Source organism: Macaca mulatta, chromosome 1 (genome assembly GCF_049350105.2).
Source record: "Macaca mulatta isolate MMU2019108-1 chromosome 1, T2T-MMU8v2.0, whole genome shotgun sequence".
NCBI lineage: Eukaryota > Metazoa > Chordata > Mammalia > Primates > Cercopithecidae > Macaca > Macaca mulatta.
Genome location: NC_133406.1, coordinates 120,824,552 through 120,838,750, shown reverse-complemented (window position 1 = coordinate 120,838,750; position 14,199 = coordinate 120,824,552). Strand labels below are relative to the sequence as shown.

Below are 14,199 nucleotides of genomic sequence, written 5' to 3'. Positions count from 1 at the left end.
AGAACTGTGGGAATAAAAATCAGAAAGTAGTTGCCTATGAGGTAGACTGGGGGAAGGGCAGGGAATTAACAGGGAACAGGCAGAAAACAACTTTCTGGGGTGAAGGAAATAGTCCATATCTTTTTTGGGGTGCTACTTACATGGGCATATATAACTGTCAAGGTCCACTGAACTGAACACTTAAGACCTGGGCATTTTAATGCATGTAAGTTATATTTAAATTTTTTTAAGTAGAGAAAAGCGTCTTGGGAAGCTTATGGCAGTGATATTTGGGCAGTTCTGGGCATAGGTTTCAGAAGCATTCACAGCATATTCAGTTCAGGGATTTGCTGAGAATGGTTTTGCAGCCAAAAATATGGGATAAGTTCAAACATCTATGATATGAGTCATTGGGGCATAAACCACAAATCCCCACTCTTGTGGTACAGGCCATATCAAGTGGTTATCACTAGAGAGCTTCCCTTAAATGATGTTCTTCCTCTAGGAACCCAGAGCTCTCCAGGAGAAAATGACAATTGAGGTTTTGGATATATTGGGTAAGAAAGAAAGTCACCTCACATAAAACTCAGTGATTGGAGCTGTCACCATTGCAAATTTCTAAACTTTGCAAGACAGCAGCAACATTTTAAATGATAGTCTGAGAGAGGAAATAAGACAATGGGCTAACATGGATTTCCCTCCAGATGGATTTACTGAACAAGGGCACAATTCAAATTGCACTTGGAGATTTCTCCTGGTCTAGTTTAAGTTCACAAATTGTGGATCCCAGACAGCTAGTATCAACTGACTAGTGTCCTGTGAAGGCTAAACCGAAGACTCTTTGCCACACTGCAGCATTAGGATGGGACTTCTCTTCCTGTTCCTGGAAAGAATTAGAGATATAACCCAAAGGTCACTATTTTTCTGAGATAAGGGATCCTGCAGGAGGAGAGAGCAATAAGTATGTGGCCAGAGATCAAAGTGATAGTAGCTGGGCCAGAAGCCACAGTGCATAAAGCTTCAACTCTGCCACAGGGGATGAGGGGACAAGTACTTCTACTCTTCTGTCCAGCTTTTAACAATCGAATGGTTAGAGCTTTTTCACTTTCTTTCAGCTACTCCTGGCAGTGGTAAGGACACAGAATGTTTGCAAAAAACATGGGGTAGAGGAAAATAAGGCATCTGTGTGAGTGTATAACCATTTGACATCTCTTTTTAGTCCTCTACAGGGTCACCCTAGAATCAGATCTGCTCCCCAGCATCTTCTGTTTCCTGGCGAAGTTTTCCTGCTACTTTGGATTGGCCATGACGGGCTGGAGCTGCCTTGTGACAGGAGCAGGAGGGTTTCTGGGTCAGAGGATCATCCGCCTCTTGGTGGAGGAGAAGGAGCTGAAGGAGATCAGGGTCTTGGACAAGGCCTTCAGACCAGAGCTGAGGGAGGAATTTTCCAGTAAGTAAACTTGGGTCATGGGTGTGTGGTTCCATCTTAAACCCTGGATGCATGGAGGGGAAGGTGGACCTTGTCTAGCAAGTTATTGAAATTTGAAGCCAAATCTAAGCCAATCTCACATCCAAAGTCATCAAAAAATAAATATTAAATAGTATACAATGGCATAGTATGAAAGGTACTGGATGGGATTTCCAGAGACTGGATTCTGGCCCTGACCCAGAACTTGAGAGGCAGCCGCCTCGGCCTCCAGGCCTCTTTTCTTCTCATCTAGAAAATCCCACACTAGTTCTTATTCTTGTCTGCAACTGTTTTATGTTCTGAAGCTTTTGTCTTGGCAATTGCTGTACAACATTCACAAATGACACCATTACACTGGAGACCTCAGCAGTGGGTCATTGTCTCGCTAGACCGTGCCAGGCTGTGTTTTGTTTTGTAGCTTCCTTAGTATCTTTAGTGAGGAAAAAATAAAAGGAAGTGGAGGTAAAGATGAGTTTATAAGGGTGTGTGTGTGTGTGACAGAAAGAGAGGAAAACAATAAGGGGGAGAGAAAGTCAGAGACAGAGACAATACGAAAGACAGAGAAATAATGAGAAATATATAGTGAGAGAGAGAGCATCAGAGAGAGAGAGTGTGCATGCACAGTGCAAAGCACAGAGCAGAGACAGAGTAAAAAGCGGTATAAGGCCAGATATGCCTCATTTAGATTCGCATATATGGCTTTAAAAAAAAAATTTACCTCTGTTGCTCATCATCAAAAACAAATTGATTGCAGACTTTGCTGTGGCAACTCCTTTTACAAATGGCCCCATGAGGCAGGTAGAAAAGGGGTCATATTCAACTGGACAATGAACGCATCAAGGTCCAGAACCATAAAGCAACTTGCTAAGGCCATCTGATTGATGTGCAGCAGAGCTCAGACCAGAGCTTTATCCATAGGCTATATCACTTGGTCCCAGAACTGATGCTTAGCAAAGTGGATTTTCAGTCTCTCCCTTTGCCCCTTGGTGTGTCCCAAAATGATTCCCTGTCTTCCTCTCCAACCCAGGGGATTTGGGGGACTGTGTGTCTACATGGGGGCTCTGGCTGCTCAGAGGGTCCTGCCCTGCCCACAGAGAAGCCCCCACTTGACAGCACTCAGGAACCACACCCAGCACTCTACTTTTGATCTTCTCTGACCTCTTGAAATGTTTGATTTCTTCTGCCCTCTGTTTTAATGGTGCCTTTGATAAACAAATATTAACACATTACCAATATTAAATGCTTGTAATCCTTGTGTCTCAGCAATATTTACAATTTAACATCTGAAGCCAGAAAAAAGCAGTGCTCAGCCTAGTGATATTGCTCCCCTAGGGCAAAAATGCAGGGCATATAATCGATAGGCAGGATTCTATATGAAGATAAAAGCAGAGAATCCTTTCGGTGTTCTTTTTGTGCCAGGCACTTGGCCAAAGGTTTGCCGACTCATTTGCTCCTCATAACAACCCTGTGAGATCGGTGATATTATCCTCCTTTTTTACAGATGAGGAGATAGAAACAGAGAGGTTAATTAACTTGTCGAAGGTCCTACAGTCAGAATATGGCAAATCTGGATTTGAACTCAGACAGACTAGTGCAGCATCTGTGCTCTTAAGCGGTAGTTTGTCTTACAGCTTCTTTGGGCCTTCCTCTAGCTCAGCGTAAACCATAAAAGTGACTCCATTTAGTCTACATAAGACACTTGCCAAGTCTACGGTGCCTTGGAGAAGAAGAGAGCCATGACTTCATCAACAAAGTCCCCTTTCCTAGTCCCTCTAGATCCCTGGGAACTCACTGGGGAAGAGTCCTTTTCTCTCAGCTTTGAACTACTTCCACTTTGACACTCCTTTGAGCCAGTCTGTCTGAAGTGGCAGCAAAGAAGAAGCAGAGGAAGGCAGCAGGAAGGGCAGAGGTGGAAATAGAACCAGAGAACATCCCACTCTCAGGTCGTTACCCACATCGCCACCAGCAGCCTCTTCCCTGACTCCCCCACTCCAGGACCTTCTTGGAGTTGCCTGACAATGGGAAGAGGTTGGGAGTAGACAAAACACGGCAGAGGCGTCAGGAGAGCAAGTAGTTCTGCTTGTACCCCAGGAAGGAATTTCTCCAGCTTTGAATTTTTCACTCTGAATTTTGCTCTCACTGGTCTTTGGTCTTTGTTGCCAATTTCAGTTAAACTGGCTAATTCTTTGGAAAAGAATGATTAAACAACAGAAAAGTTGGTATTAAACAGCCAGTCCTGCACCTGGCGTACAGGGTACAAGCTTGGAGGCAGGGTGGGCATGTTTAAGCCTTCAAAAGAAACGTGACCTTAGATCTGTCCCTTAACCTCTCTGAGACTCAGTTTCCTCACTGATAAAGTGGGACTCAGAATACCTAACTCATGAGATAGCGGTAAAAAGAAATAAACCTCCTGTAAGTTGCATACAGATTATAAAGCACAAATGAGTGTAGAGTATTTATCTGAGCTCCATGTAAAATGGTGTTCATTTTAGGAGCTAATTCCAGATGATAACCTTACTGGCAGCATCACTTCCTGTGGATTTCAGAGGAACCTGAAGACAATGATGTTGTAACCACTGCCTCTGGCTAGACAGCTGCGATGTTAGTTCATTGGTGGTTAACTCATTTTCAGCTTGGCTACCTGCTTTTGATGATACCTGATAAGAGTTTTTCAGAGAATTTCATCATTGAGGCCCACCCACAATTCCTGAGTAATGGCTCCACTCTCCTCCCAGTTGCCCAAGCAGGAAAGTGTAGGTGTTATTTTATATTATCCTTTTCCTCTCAGCCCAGCTCCAATAGGTACCAGGACCTTCAAGGTAAGGTCTGAAATTCAAACCTGGTGTTTCTCTCCCCTCCTCTGCTTCCACTGCTTCCAGTCCTCACCTAAACTTTGGCACCGACATTCTGATTAATCTCTTGATCACCTGGCTTTCTCATATGCCCTATACCAGTCCATTTTATATCCTCAAGCCAAGATTAACTTCCTACACCACAATCCTGCTTCTGTTTCTTTTTCTTGTTTGTGTTTTTGTTTGTTGGTTGGTTGGTTTGGGGTTTTTTCTTTTTTCTTTTTCTTTTTCTTTTTTTTTTTTTTTTTTGAGACAAGGTCTTGCTCTACCACCCAGGCTAGAGTGCAGAGCTGTGATCGCGGCTCACTGCCAGAAGCCAGAGACTCCAGCCTCCATTTATCCTCCCACCTCAGCCTGCAGAGTAGCTGGGACTGCAGGCACACGCCACCATGCCCAGTTATTTCATGTATTTTAATAGAGATGGGGTTTCCTCCTGTTGTCCAGGCTGGTCTCAACCTCCTGCACTCCAGTGATCCATCCATCACAGCTTCCCAAACTGTTGGGATAACAGGCATGAGCCATGGGGCTTGGCCTTTTTGTTATCTTATTCCAAATATAAATACGGGGTTTTCTTTAACGTGGTGCTGGTGTCCCAAAATTATGATTCCATACATGATTTCTCATTACTTACAGAATTAACTTCAAATTTTCCCTCATACTCTCTACAATCACCCTACTCTCCTTAGAAAATTTGATGAGCTTCCCATGACTCTAGAATGCTTATATTCTAGGCATACCTGACAGCTCACTGCTCAGATTACTTTTCTAAAATGAGATGGGCAAGAAACAGATGTTTGCTCTTTCCAAATAAATTTATACATATGCTGATTTCTGTGCCTTTTTTACTTGTTCCTTCCAAAGAATGTACACCCTCCTCTTTAACACCCTGCTCTAACCATTCTTGAACACCTGTGTAACATCACCTTTATCAGAAAACTTCTCAGCCAGATACAGAAATCATTCCAATGACCTGACCCGTGTTCACACAGAGCTCCAGAACAAGACCAAGCTGACAGTGCTGGAAGGAGACATTCTGGATGAGCCATTCCTGAAGAGAGCCTGCCAGGACATCTCGGTTGTCATCCACACCGCCTGTATCATTGATGTCTTTGGTGTCACTCACAGAGAGTCCGTCATGAACGTCAATGTGAAAGGTACGGTAGGCTGGGGAGGAGATGAAGCAAGGTGGGGAATTAAGGATCACAAAGAAGGTCAGGAAGGGAAGAGAAGTTCCCTCCACTGAATACCTGCTGTGCTCTGGGCCAAGTGCCTTTGTTGATCACTACCGACTAGGGAGTTTAAGGCTGCTAACTTTAGTTTTTTAGATGATAAAACTAGGACTGAGAGATGGCAAGTAACTTGTCCAAGGTCTCCCAGGCAAGTAAGCAGGTAGGAGAGCTAGACTTTAAACTCACCCCTATGTGACTCCAAAGGCTGTGGAAGCTCTTTCTACTGTGGTTCCAATCAAAAGTCAACTAATCTCTGACTTCAGACTCTCGATATTCAGCCACCCCTTGCCTCCTGGGCCAGAATCAGACCTTGGAGGTGCAACTGTAGTCACCATTTTGAACCTTGTGTGTAGGCTGATGAGAACATTCAGAGCCCTCCTGCCCACTTCAAAAAAGAAGTCCTCTCAAGAGAACTAGCAAAGCTGGTTCAGAGGTCTGTCAGGACAGAATTATCCGGCACATGCCTTCCCACAAAATTTTTTAACAATAAGATTTTTCCAGTATCAAGAATACAATCTCTTCAGCTCACCACAGGGCCCACTATTCCAGAGCCATTTCCAGCCAGGTGCCCAAAGTGCACCCTCATTTAATCCTCATCCCTTAAATGCTTGGGGTTTCCTTTCAAAGTATGGCTTTCCAACTACCTTAAATTCAGACACATTTCCTTAAGGAATCTTCTCATAAAGTCTCACCCTCTGATCTCCAGAGTCCAGCCTCTTCAGCACCATAGCACCCCAAACTCCAATCTGGCCCTCCATATTCAGTCTACTCTGACTCTTTTTCCAAAGCAACCAATTGCTTTTGAGTCTCCAGCACTGAAAGAAAGAAAGAAAGAAAGAAAGAAAGAAAGAAAGAAAGAAAGAAAGAAAGAAAGAAAGAAAGAAAGAAAGAAAAAAAAAAAAAAAAAAAAAAGAAAGAAAAACAAACAAAAACAACTTCCAGTTTCTACTTACCCATACCTCTAGGTACCCTACTGTGCAAGGAGGGTGCTAAGAGTAACCAGTTTTTTATTTTAATTACTACCCTTAACAGCTCCCAAAAGGAAGGGATATGAAATGACAGGGGAAGTGTTAGAGGCATCTGTTTGCTAGAACCATTACCACTCCCAGGCTTAGAAAATACTTCAAAATGTTGGTCATTTCCCCCTTGAAAGTAAACTAACTGCAAATTTTCTCTGCCACAAGATTAATTTTTGAAAACATGAGGCTGTCTCTTCAGAAACTCAAATTGCACGGAGACATTAAAATGGCTAAGAATACAAAAATTTGTAAATAAAAATGATCCTTTGCCTGGGAAATCCCTTCCTTCTTCAAGGGAAGGCACTATGGATACCTTCATGAGCTTTGCTTCTACACAACTCAGGAGAGGTTGCAAGCTCCTCCCAGTGCAGGTGTTACCAGCAGAGGGCACACTCCTCTCCCCAGTCCTCCACCAGGCTCCACAGGAAACACCAGGGCAGGGTTTAAAAGGAAGGTTTATCACCTCCACTTTACCTAACTGGGTGAACAGAGTCACAGCCAGAATTGGGAAGCAGCTTTCCTAGGGAACACACAATCAGGAAAAGAGTGTGGGTTTCCAGCAGCTCCCCACAACCCACTGTTTGCTCAATGACTCCAGGATGGTCCTTGTGACAAAGTTTTATTAGAGCCCAGCGACATGAGAAAAGTACCAGCAATTTCATATATATTGAAGAGTTTATATTGCCCATATACAATGGTGTACGTGTGTGTGTGTGATGTGAATTCTTCAACTGCCCATTTTTGCCTAAGGACTGGAACTGTCCATATTTGCAGAGTATAGCCTCCCGATTTTTCAGATTTCAAACGATCTGACTTCAATGCTACTGATTACAAATTATAATTTTTCAATACCTTTACTTGGCAAAATAAAAAGTGATAACCCTAGGTCCCTTTGCAAAGTTAAAGTACACACACACACGTCCATGAAACCCAAAAGTCTAGAAATTCTTACCTCCAGAACCCACATGTCAGTTCCTCTTCATTTCGATGTTTTTCCTATGGCTGTAGTATGACCCGATCTCAGTCAGAGACACAGAAGAATGTGCCCTCAGTCTGTTACAACCATTATATTTGGCAGTAGGGAGTGGGGCACATGGATCTGTGCTTGTGGTTGGACCCTCTTAGGGATATATACTGACACTGACAGTATGCTCTTCGTGGGCAGGTACCCAGCTCCTGTTAGAGGCCTGTGTCCAAGCTAGTGTGCCAGTCTTCATCTACACCAGTAGCATAGAGGTAGCCGGACCCAACTCGTACAAGGAAATCATCCAGAACGGCCACGAAGAAGAGCCTCTGGAAAACACATGGTCTGCTCCATACCCATACAGCAAAAAGCTTGCTGAGAAGGCTGTGCTGGCAGCTGATGGGTGGACTCTGAAAGACGGTGGCACCTTGTACACTTGTGCCTTAAGACCCACGTATATCTATGGGGAAGGAAGCCAATTCCTTTCTGCTGGTATAAATGAGGCACTGAACAACAATGGGATCCTGTCAAGTGTTGGCAAGTTCTCCACTGTTAACCCAGTCTATGTTGGCAACGTGGCCTGGGCCCACATTCTGGCCTTGAGGGCCCTGCGGAACCCCAAGAAGGCCCCAAGTGTCCGAGGACAGTTCTACTACATCTCAGATGACACGCCTCACCAAAGTTATGATAACCTTAGTTACACCCTGAGCAAAGAGTTCGGCCTCCGCCTTGATTCCAGATGGAGCCTTCCTTTAGCCCTGATGTACTGGATTGGTTTCCTGCTGGAAATAGTGAGCTTCCTTCTCAGGCCAATTTACACCTATCGACCACCCTTTAACCGCCACATGGTGACATTGTCAAATAGCGTGTTCACCTTCTCTTACAAGAAGGCTCAGCGAGATCTGGCATATGAGCCACTCTACAGCTGGGAGGAAGCCAAGCAGAAAACCGTGGAGTGGGTTGGTTCCCTTGTGGACTGGCACAAGGAGACCCTGAAGTCCAAGACTCAGTGATTTAAGGATGACAGAGATGTGCATGTGGATGTTGTTAGGAGATGTCATCAAGCTCCACCCTCCTGGCTTCATACAGAAGGTGACAAGGGCACAAGCCCAGGTCCTGCCTCCTCCCTTTTACCCAATGGCCAACTTATTGTCTTCCTCATGTCATCAAAACCTGTGGAGTCACTCGCCCAACAGGAAACTTTCTGTCTTAATCATATACCAGAGGAAAGACCATGTGATTTGCTGTTACCAAATCTCAGTAGCTGATTCTGAACAATTTGGGATCTCTTTTAACTTGACTGTCTCTTTTGACTACCGTAGCTCCATTTCCCCTCTTAAATGAGAAATGATTTCCTTTCTTTTTAATCTTCCATTTCTTCACATAGTGTGACAAAAAGATCAATAAATGTCTGAATGTTTAACATGGAGGGAGGTGTGAGTTATGTTAATACATACTTTCCTCCTTTCTCCTTCTGTTTTAAGGTGTTGCCATCTCCAATTTAGAAGAGTAGAATAAAACCTGGGCTGGGGAGAGGGCAGAGTAGTAGGAGGGCCAGAAAGGGCGGATGAAGACTGAATAAGCTCTACTAACTTTCAGGCATGTACCACATGACCTACATATGACATATATTATCTCATTTAATACTCATCAGAAACCTGTCTTGTGGGGGTGACTAGTCCCATTTTACCGCTGAGGAAACTTGTTCACAGTCACACTCTGATTAGCGGCTATAACTGCTACCAGGGAGTTGGCCTTGAAAGTACTTATCTTTCCACGGAATCACGCAGCCTGAACTGGTCTTGTCAGTGGTACAGCAGAGCACTGGAGCATGGGGTACTGATACTTGGAAGAGACCCATCTCCCTTGGGTTACCTCCTTCTTGCCCAATCCCATGCAGGGGACTCTCTGGAACCCAGGAGAATCCCTGGGGAGCATCTGGAAGGGTTTGAATGTCTTACCAAAAGGCCCTGAGCAGGGGTGAGTGAAGCAAAAATGCCTCCAGCCTCCACCTTCAGTGCCGATTTCCTTGAAGGTCTCTAGAACACACCTGGCTATATGTGTGTTAGTCATTCTGATCATACATAACCCTGCATTTCACCCTTTCAAATCACATAGTGAAGCCACACCATGTGTTCCTGAGTAAGTAAAGGGAACAATTTAAAAATTCCCCCAAAATGTGCTTTCTATTCAGCCCAAGAAGTAGAAGTCTACTGTCCCACATCCCCAGATTTAACTGCCTCTCTCTTCTTTCTCCTTCTGTCTTGAGATCACATCCTTTCCTCCTTTATTCTTTCATCTCCTTAGCCTCTTTCCTTCCCTCCAAATCCCCTTAAATCATTGACTCTCTCATTCTTCTCAATTTCCCTGAGGAGAGGAGACCAGTCAAGACAAGCTTAGGGACTTCAATGATGACATAGTCATTAACCAACCAAAGGAGCAACAGTCAAAACAAAAACAAAAACAAAAACAAAACCACTGTCAGGGCATCAGTGACAGAGCTGAACTGAAGCGGGTGAGGAGGTTGCTGTGGGTCCAGAGTGTGGGGAGAGGAAAATTGTCTCCCTCTGGACCTGGGTGTATCACAGTCATGATGAGAGTCATATCCAACTTCAAGATGCCTTCTTTCTCACACACGAAATTTACAGAATATTAATCAGTTGAATTTGATTACTGCAAAGAGATAGTTTCAGTACTCATTCTGAAGGGAAAAGGTAAACACATTCTGGTCCAGAAGAACAGGTTTCCACCACCATTAACATGTCAAGAGTCAGATAATCAGCACCAGCATCGGGGGGAGTGGCCCCAGGCAGCAGGGTAACATGGAAAATGGAACACCCATCCTTCCCCAGTGCTGCACAAAATGCAAGAGCCAGCATCTGTCCAGCTCTTGAAACGTATGCACACCGTCTATATGTTAATGCAAAATAGCAGTGGAAGGAAAGGAGGGTGGCGGAATTTTGGAAAAGGGCCCTTTTGGGTCCCTTTTCTCCACCTGGGTGGCTCTGCAAGGCAGCTGGCAAAGGAATGAATGAAAGCACCAGCCAGCACAGCCTGAGCTTTTGCTGAATGTACCATCTTGCCCTAGCATAACATGGGAAACCTTGATATGAAGACATTTCCCCTGTCCACCTCCCACCCCCTGCAGCCCCCAGCCCAAAATTCCTAAAGTCATACTTACAGTTGGCAAAATAATTCACCACAAGCAGGTTGGGCAGGCAGGGAACAAAATCAGCCTTCACCTTCACCCTTAAATGGTGTTGAAATGTGTAAGCATTTCTATCTCTCTCATGCCTGTCTCCCTAGCACTGAGCACTATGCCCGGCACTTGCCCACTCAGCTGAGGGGTGAACTTCCCAGGAGCTCTGCTCCTACTGAGACATAGCCTTGGTTCCCGGGGAAGGCCAGCCATTCACAGATGGTATCAGAACACCCAGGCAGAACCACTCCCTACTTCAGCTATAGTAGGTCCAGAAAGGCATCTCAGTGGACTGTCTTCAGTGAATAAAAAGAATGCATGGAACTACTTTCAATGAATCCCCGGTCTCCAGGAACTGAACTCTGTCAATCCTTTTACTTGTGTTGAACGTTCTTGAAATAGATGTATGGGAATGCCAGCTTGAACGCAGCATGTACAATGATACCTTTTTCAAACTTCTTAAACAGAGGGAAACATGGGATATGGAACAACTTGCTGCCCACCTCATTGACTTCCAAAGCTGAGCACTCCCAGCTCCGGAATGAGGCAGGGCACCAGTTGGGTATAGAGGGCACTGAGAACTGTGGCCTGGATCTCAGGGGAGCAGATGGAAATTGAAATCCATTGGAATGTGCTTTGGGTTAGTAGAGGTGACCTTGACAACACAGTCTGGCAGCAGAAAACTGCAATCTGCGTGGCACTTGAGATTGTGACAGGGAGACAGGGGAACAAGCATTAACAGCAAAGTTAGAGATAGCTGGGCACTAAGGCTCATGTCTATAATCCCAGAATTCTGGAAGGCCAAGGCAGAAGGATCACTTGACCCTAGGATTTCAAGATCACCCTGGGCAACATAGAGGAGACTCCATCTTTACAAAATTAAAAATGTGTTAAAAGCCAGTTAGGGCTTGGTGGTGTGCACCTGTGGTCCCAGCCACTCCCAAGGCTGAGGTAGTAGAATCACTTGGCCTGGGAAGTTGAGGATCACGCCACTGCACTCCAGTACTCTGGGTGACAGAGAAAGACCCTGTCAGAAAATAAGAAAACAATAAAGAAGAAAAAATGGTTAGAGGAAAAAAAGAATGTCTGAATGAATAATGTGAGCACTGGATTCCCCATGATCTTTTGCTACTTGCCACACTCTGTTCTCCATACAGAGATGTTTTTAAGTAAATTCAAATCCTATGTCCCACCTATATAAAACCTTTCTGGGGCTTCCCATTCCATTTACTATAGACTCTAAACTGATCTCCAGCTCTCCCGGACACTGCATGATCTGCTCATCCTTCCAACTCGTGTCCTCATCACTCTCCCTTTTACTCATGATGCCTCAGCCAGATTGGCCTTCCTTCTATTCCATAAACAAGCAAATCTTTCTTGCTTTTGGATGTTCACATTTATTATTCCCTTACATAAAATGGTGTTCCTCATCTTCTCATGGTTGGCTCTCTGTTGACATGTGGATCTCAGCTGAACTGTCACGGCCCTGATGAAGTGAGACGTCCCTGTCCATCCTCTCCCGAATAGGCTCTGCTTCACTCATCACATCACACTGTTTCTCCCCTCCTGGCTGTTACCACAGCCTACAGCTAACTTACCTGTTGTCTGTTTTATTGTTTATCTGTACCTGCATAGAGACCTTAGACAGTCTTGCTCCCTGCTACATTCCCAAGAACCTAGAACCATGCCCAATGTCATAGAAAGTCCCATAAATATGTATTAAATAAATTAATCCACGAAGGCAAAGCTGGATCAAATACATCAGCACATCTGGAGAATTATAGCAGTCAGAGGAGGAAAACAGTGAGTTAGGATGGAACGCAGCAGAATGGGTCACTACCTAAGCCAACAGACATGAAAAGTCTTCTATCATTCCTCGACTAGACACTTTCCTGCATGAACCCATGCCATAGTGCAGGTCCACTTTTGCCCAGATTAACCCACAGAGCCAAGAGTTGGGTCAAGGAAACATTCGCATGGAAAACACCAAAAGAGAAAGCAGTCCCACGAGGAGTTGCTCTGGTAGTAACTTTTAAGGCCTATTTGTTTAACCCAAATATATGTATAGGACATATACCACCCACATATTTGTACAGGAAAAATAAACTACCATTGTACAGCTCTGCTTTCACATGACTGCGATTCAGAACACAGAATTCAGGAAAGTGAACATCAAACTTTCAAATCAGCAGTCACTTAAAAAATTGTTCTTCATAAAGTGTCTGATTCAAAGCAGCTCCTTTGATTCCTCTCAGAACAAAAGATCTTAAAAGAGCAGATCAGTAATGACTGAAACAGCCAGTGGATTATAATTTTTTTCACATCCTTTCTATGGCTAGGAGATAACTATGGAACGTTGCACTCTGGACAGAAGAGCAACACTTATAAAATATTCCCCAACAAAAATCATACTCTCTATCTATTTTTTATGTTATTTTATTTTTTTATTATACTTGAAGTTATGGAATACATGTGCAGAATGTGCAGGTTTGTTACACAGGTATGTATACACATGCCGTCGTGGTTTGCTGCGCCCATCAACCTGTCATCTACATTAGGTATTTCTCCTAATGCTATCCCTCCCCTTGCCCCCATCCCCCAATAGGCCCTGGTGTGTGATGTTCCCCTCCCCGGGTCCATGTGTTCTCCTTGTTCAACTCCCACTTATAAGTGAGAACATGCTGTGCTTGGTTTTCTGTTTCTGTGTTAGTTTGCTGAGAATGATGGTTTTCAGTTTCATCCATGTCCCTGCAAAGTACATAAACTCATTCTTTTTCATGGCTGCATAGTATTCCATGGTATATATGTGCCACATTTTCTTTATTCAAGCTATCACTGATGGGCATTTGGGTTGGTTCCAAGTCTTTGCTGTTGTAAATAGTGCTACAGTAAACATACATATGCATGGGTCTTTATAGTAGAATGATTTATAATCCTTTGGGTATATACCCAGTAATGGGCTTGCTGCATCAAATGGTATTTCTTGTTCTAGATCCTTGAGGAATCGACACACTGTCTTCCACAATGGTTGAACTAGTTTACAGTCCCACCAACAGTGTAAAAGGGTTCCTATTTCTCCACATCCTCTCCAGCATCTGCTGTTTCCTGACTTTTTAATGATCACCATTCTAGCTGGAATGAGATGGTGTTGCATTGTGATTTTGATTTGCATTTCTCTAATGACCAGCAATGATCAGCATTTTCTTTCTTATGTTTATTGGCCATATAAATATCTTCTTTTGAGAAGTATCTGTTCATCTCCTTTGCCCACTGTTTGATGGGGTCATTTATTTTTTTCTTGTAAATTTTTTTAAGTTTCTTGTAGATTCTGGATATTAGCTCTTTGTCAGATGGATAGACTGCAAAAATTTTATTCCATTCTGTAGGTTGCCTGTTCACTCTGATGCTAGTTTCTTTTGCTGTGCAGAAACTCTTTAGTTTAATTAGATCCCATTTATCAATTTTGGCTTTTGTCACAGTTGCTTTTGG

The 14,199-nt window shown here is 43.9% G+C and overlaps 1 protein-coding gene across 1 annotated transcript; it reads left to right on the top strand.

Annotated features, from left to right (window-relative positions):
* The first annotated feature begins 1,226 nt into the window (after positions 1 to 1,226).
* On the top strand, positions 1,227 to 8,837 carry LOC713091 (3 beta-hydroxysteroid dehydrogenase/Delta 5-->4-isomerase type 1). Its single transcript, XM_001113873.5, has 3 exons — positions 1,227 to 1,429; positions 5,289 to 5,453; positions 7,713 to 8,837. The coding sequence occupies exons 1-3, from the start codon at positions 1,285 to 1,287 to the stop codon at positions 8,522 to 8,524; spliced, it is 1,122 nt and encodes a 373-aa protein (XP_001113873.2). The 5' UTR covers positions 1,227 to 1,284; the 3' UTR covers positions 8,525 to 8,837.
* The last annotated feature ends 5,362 nt before the right edge of the window (positions 8,838 to 14,199 follow it).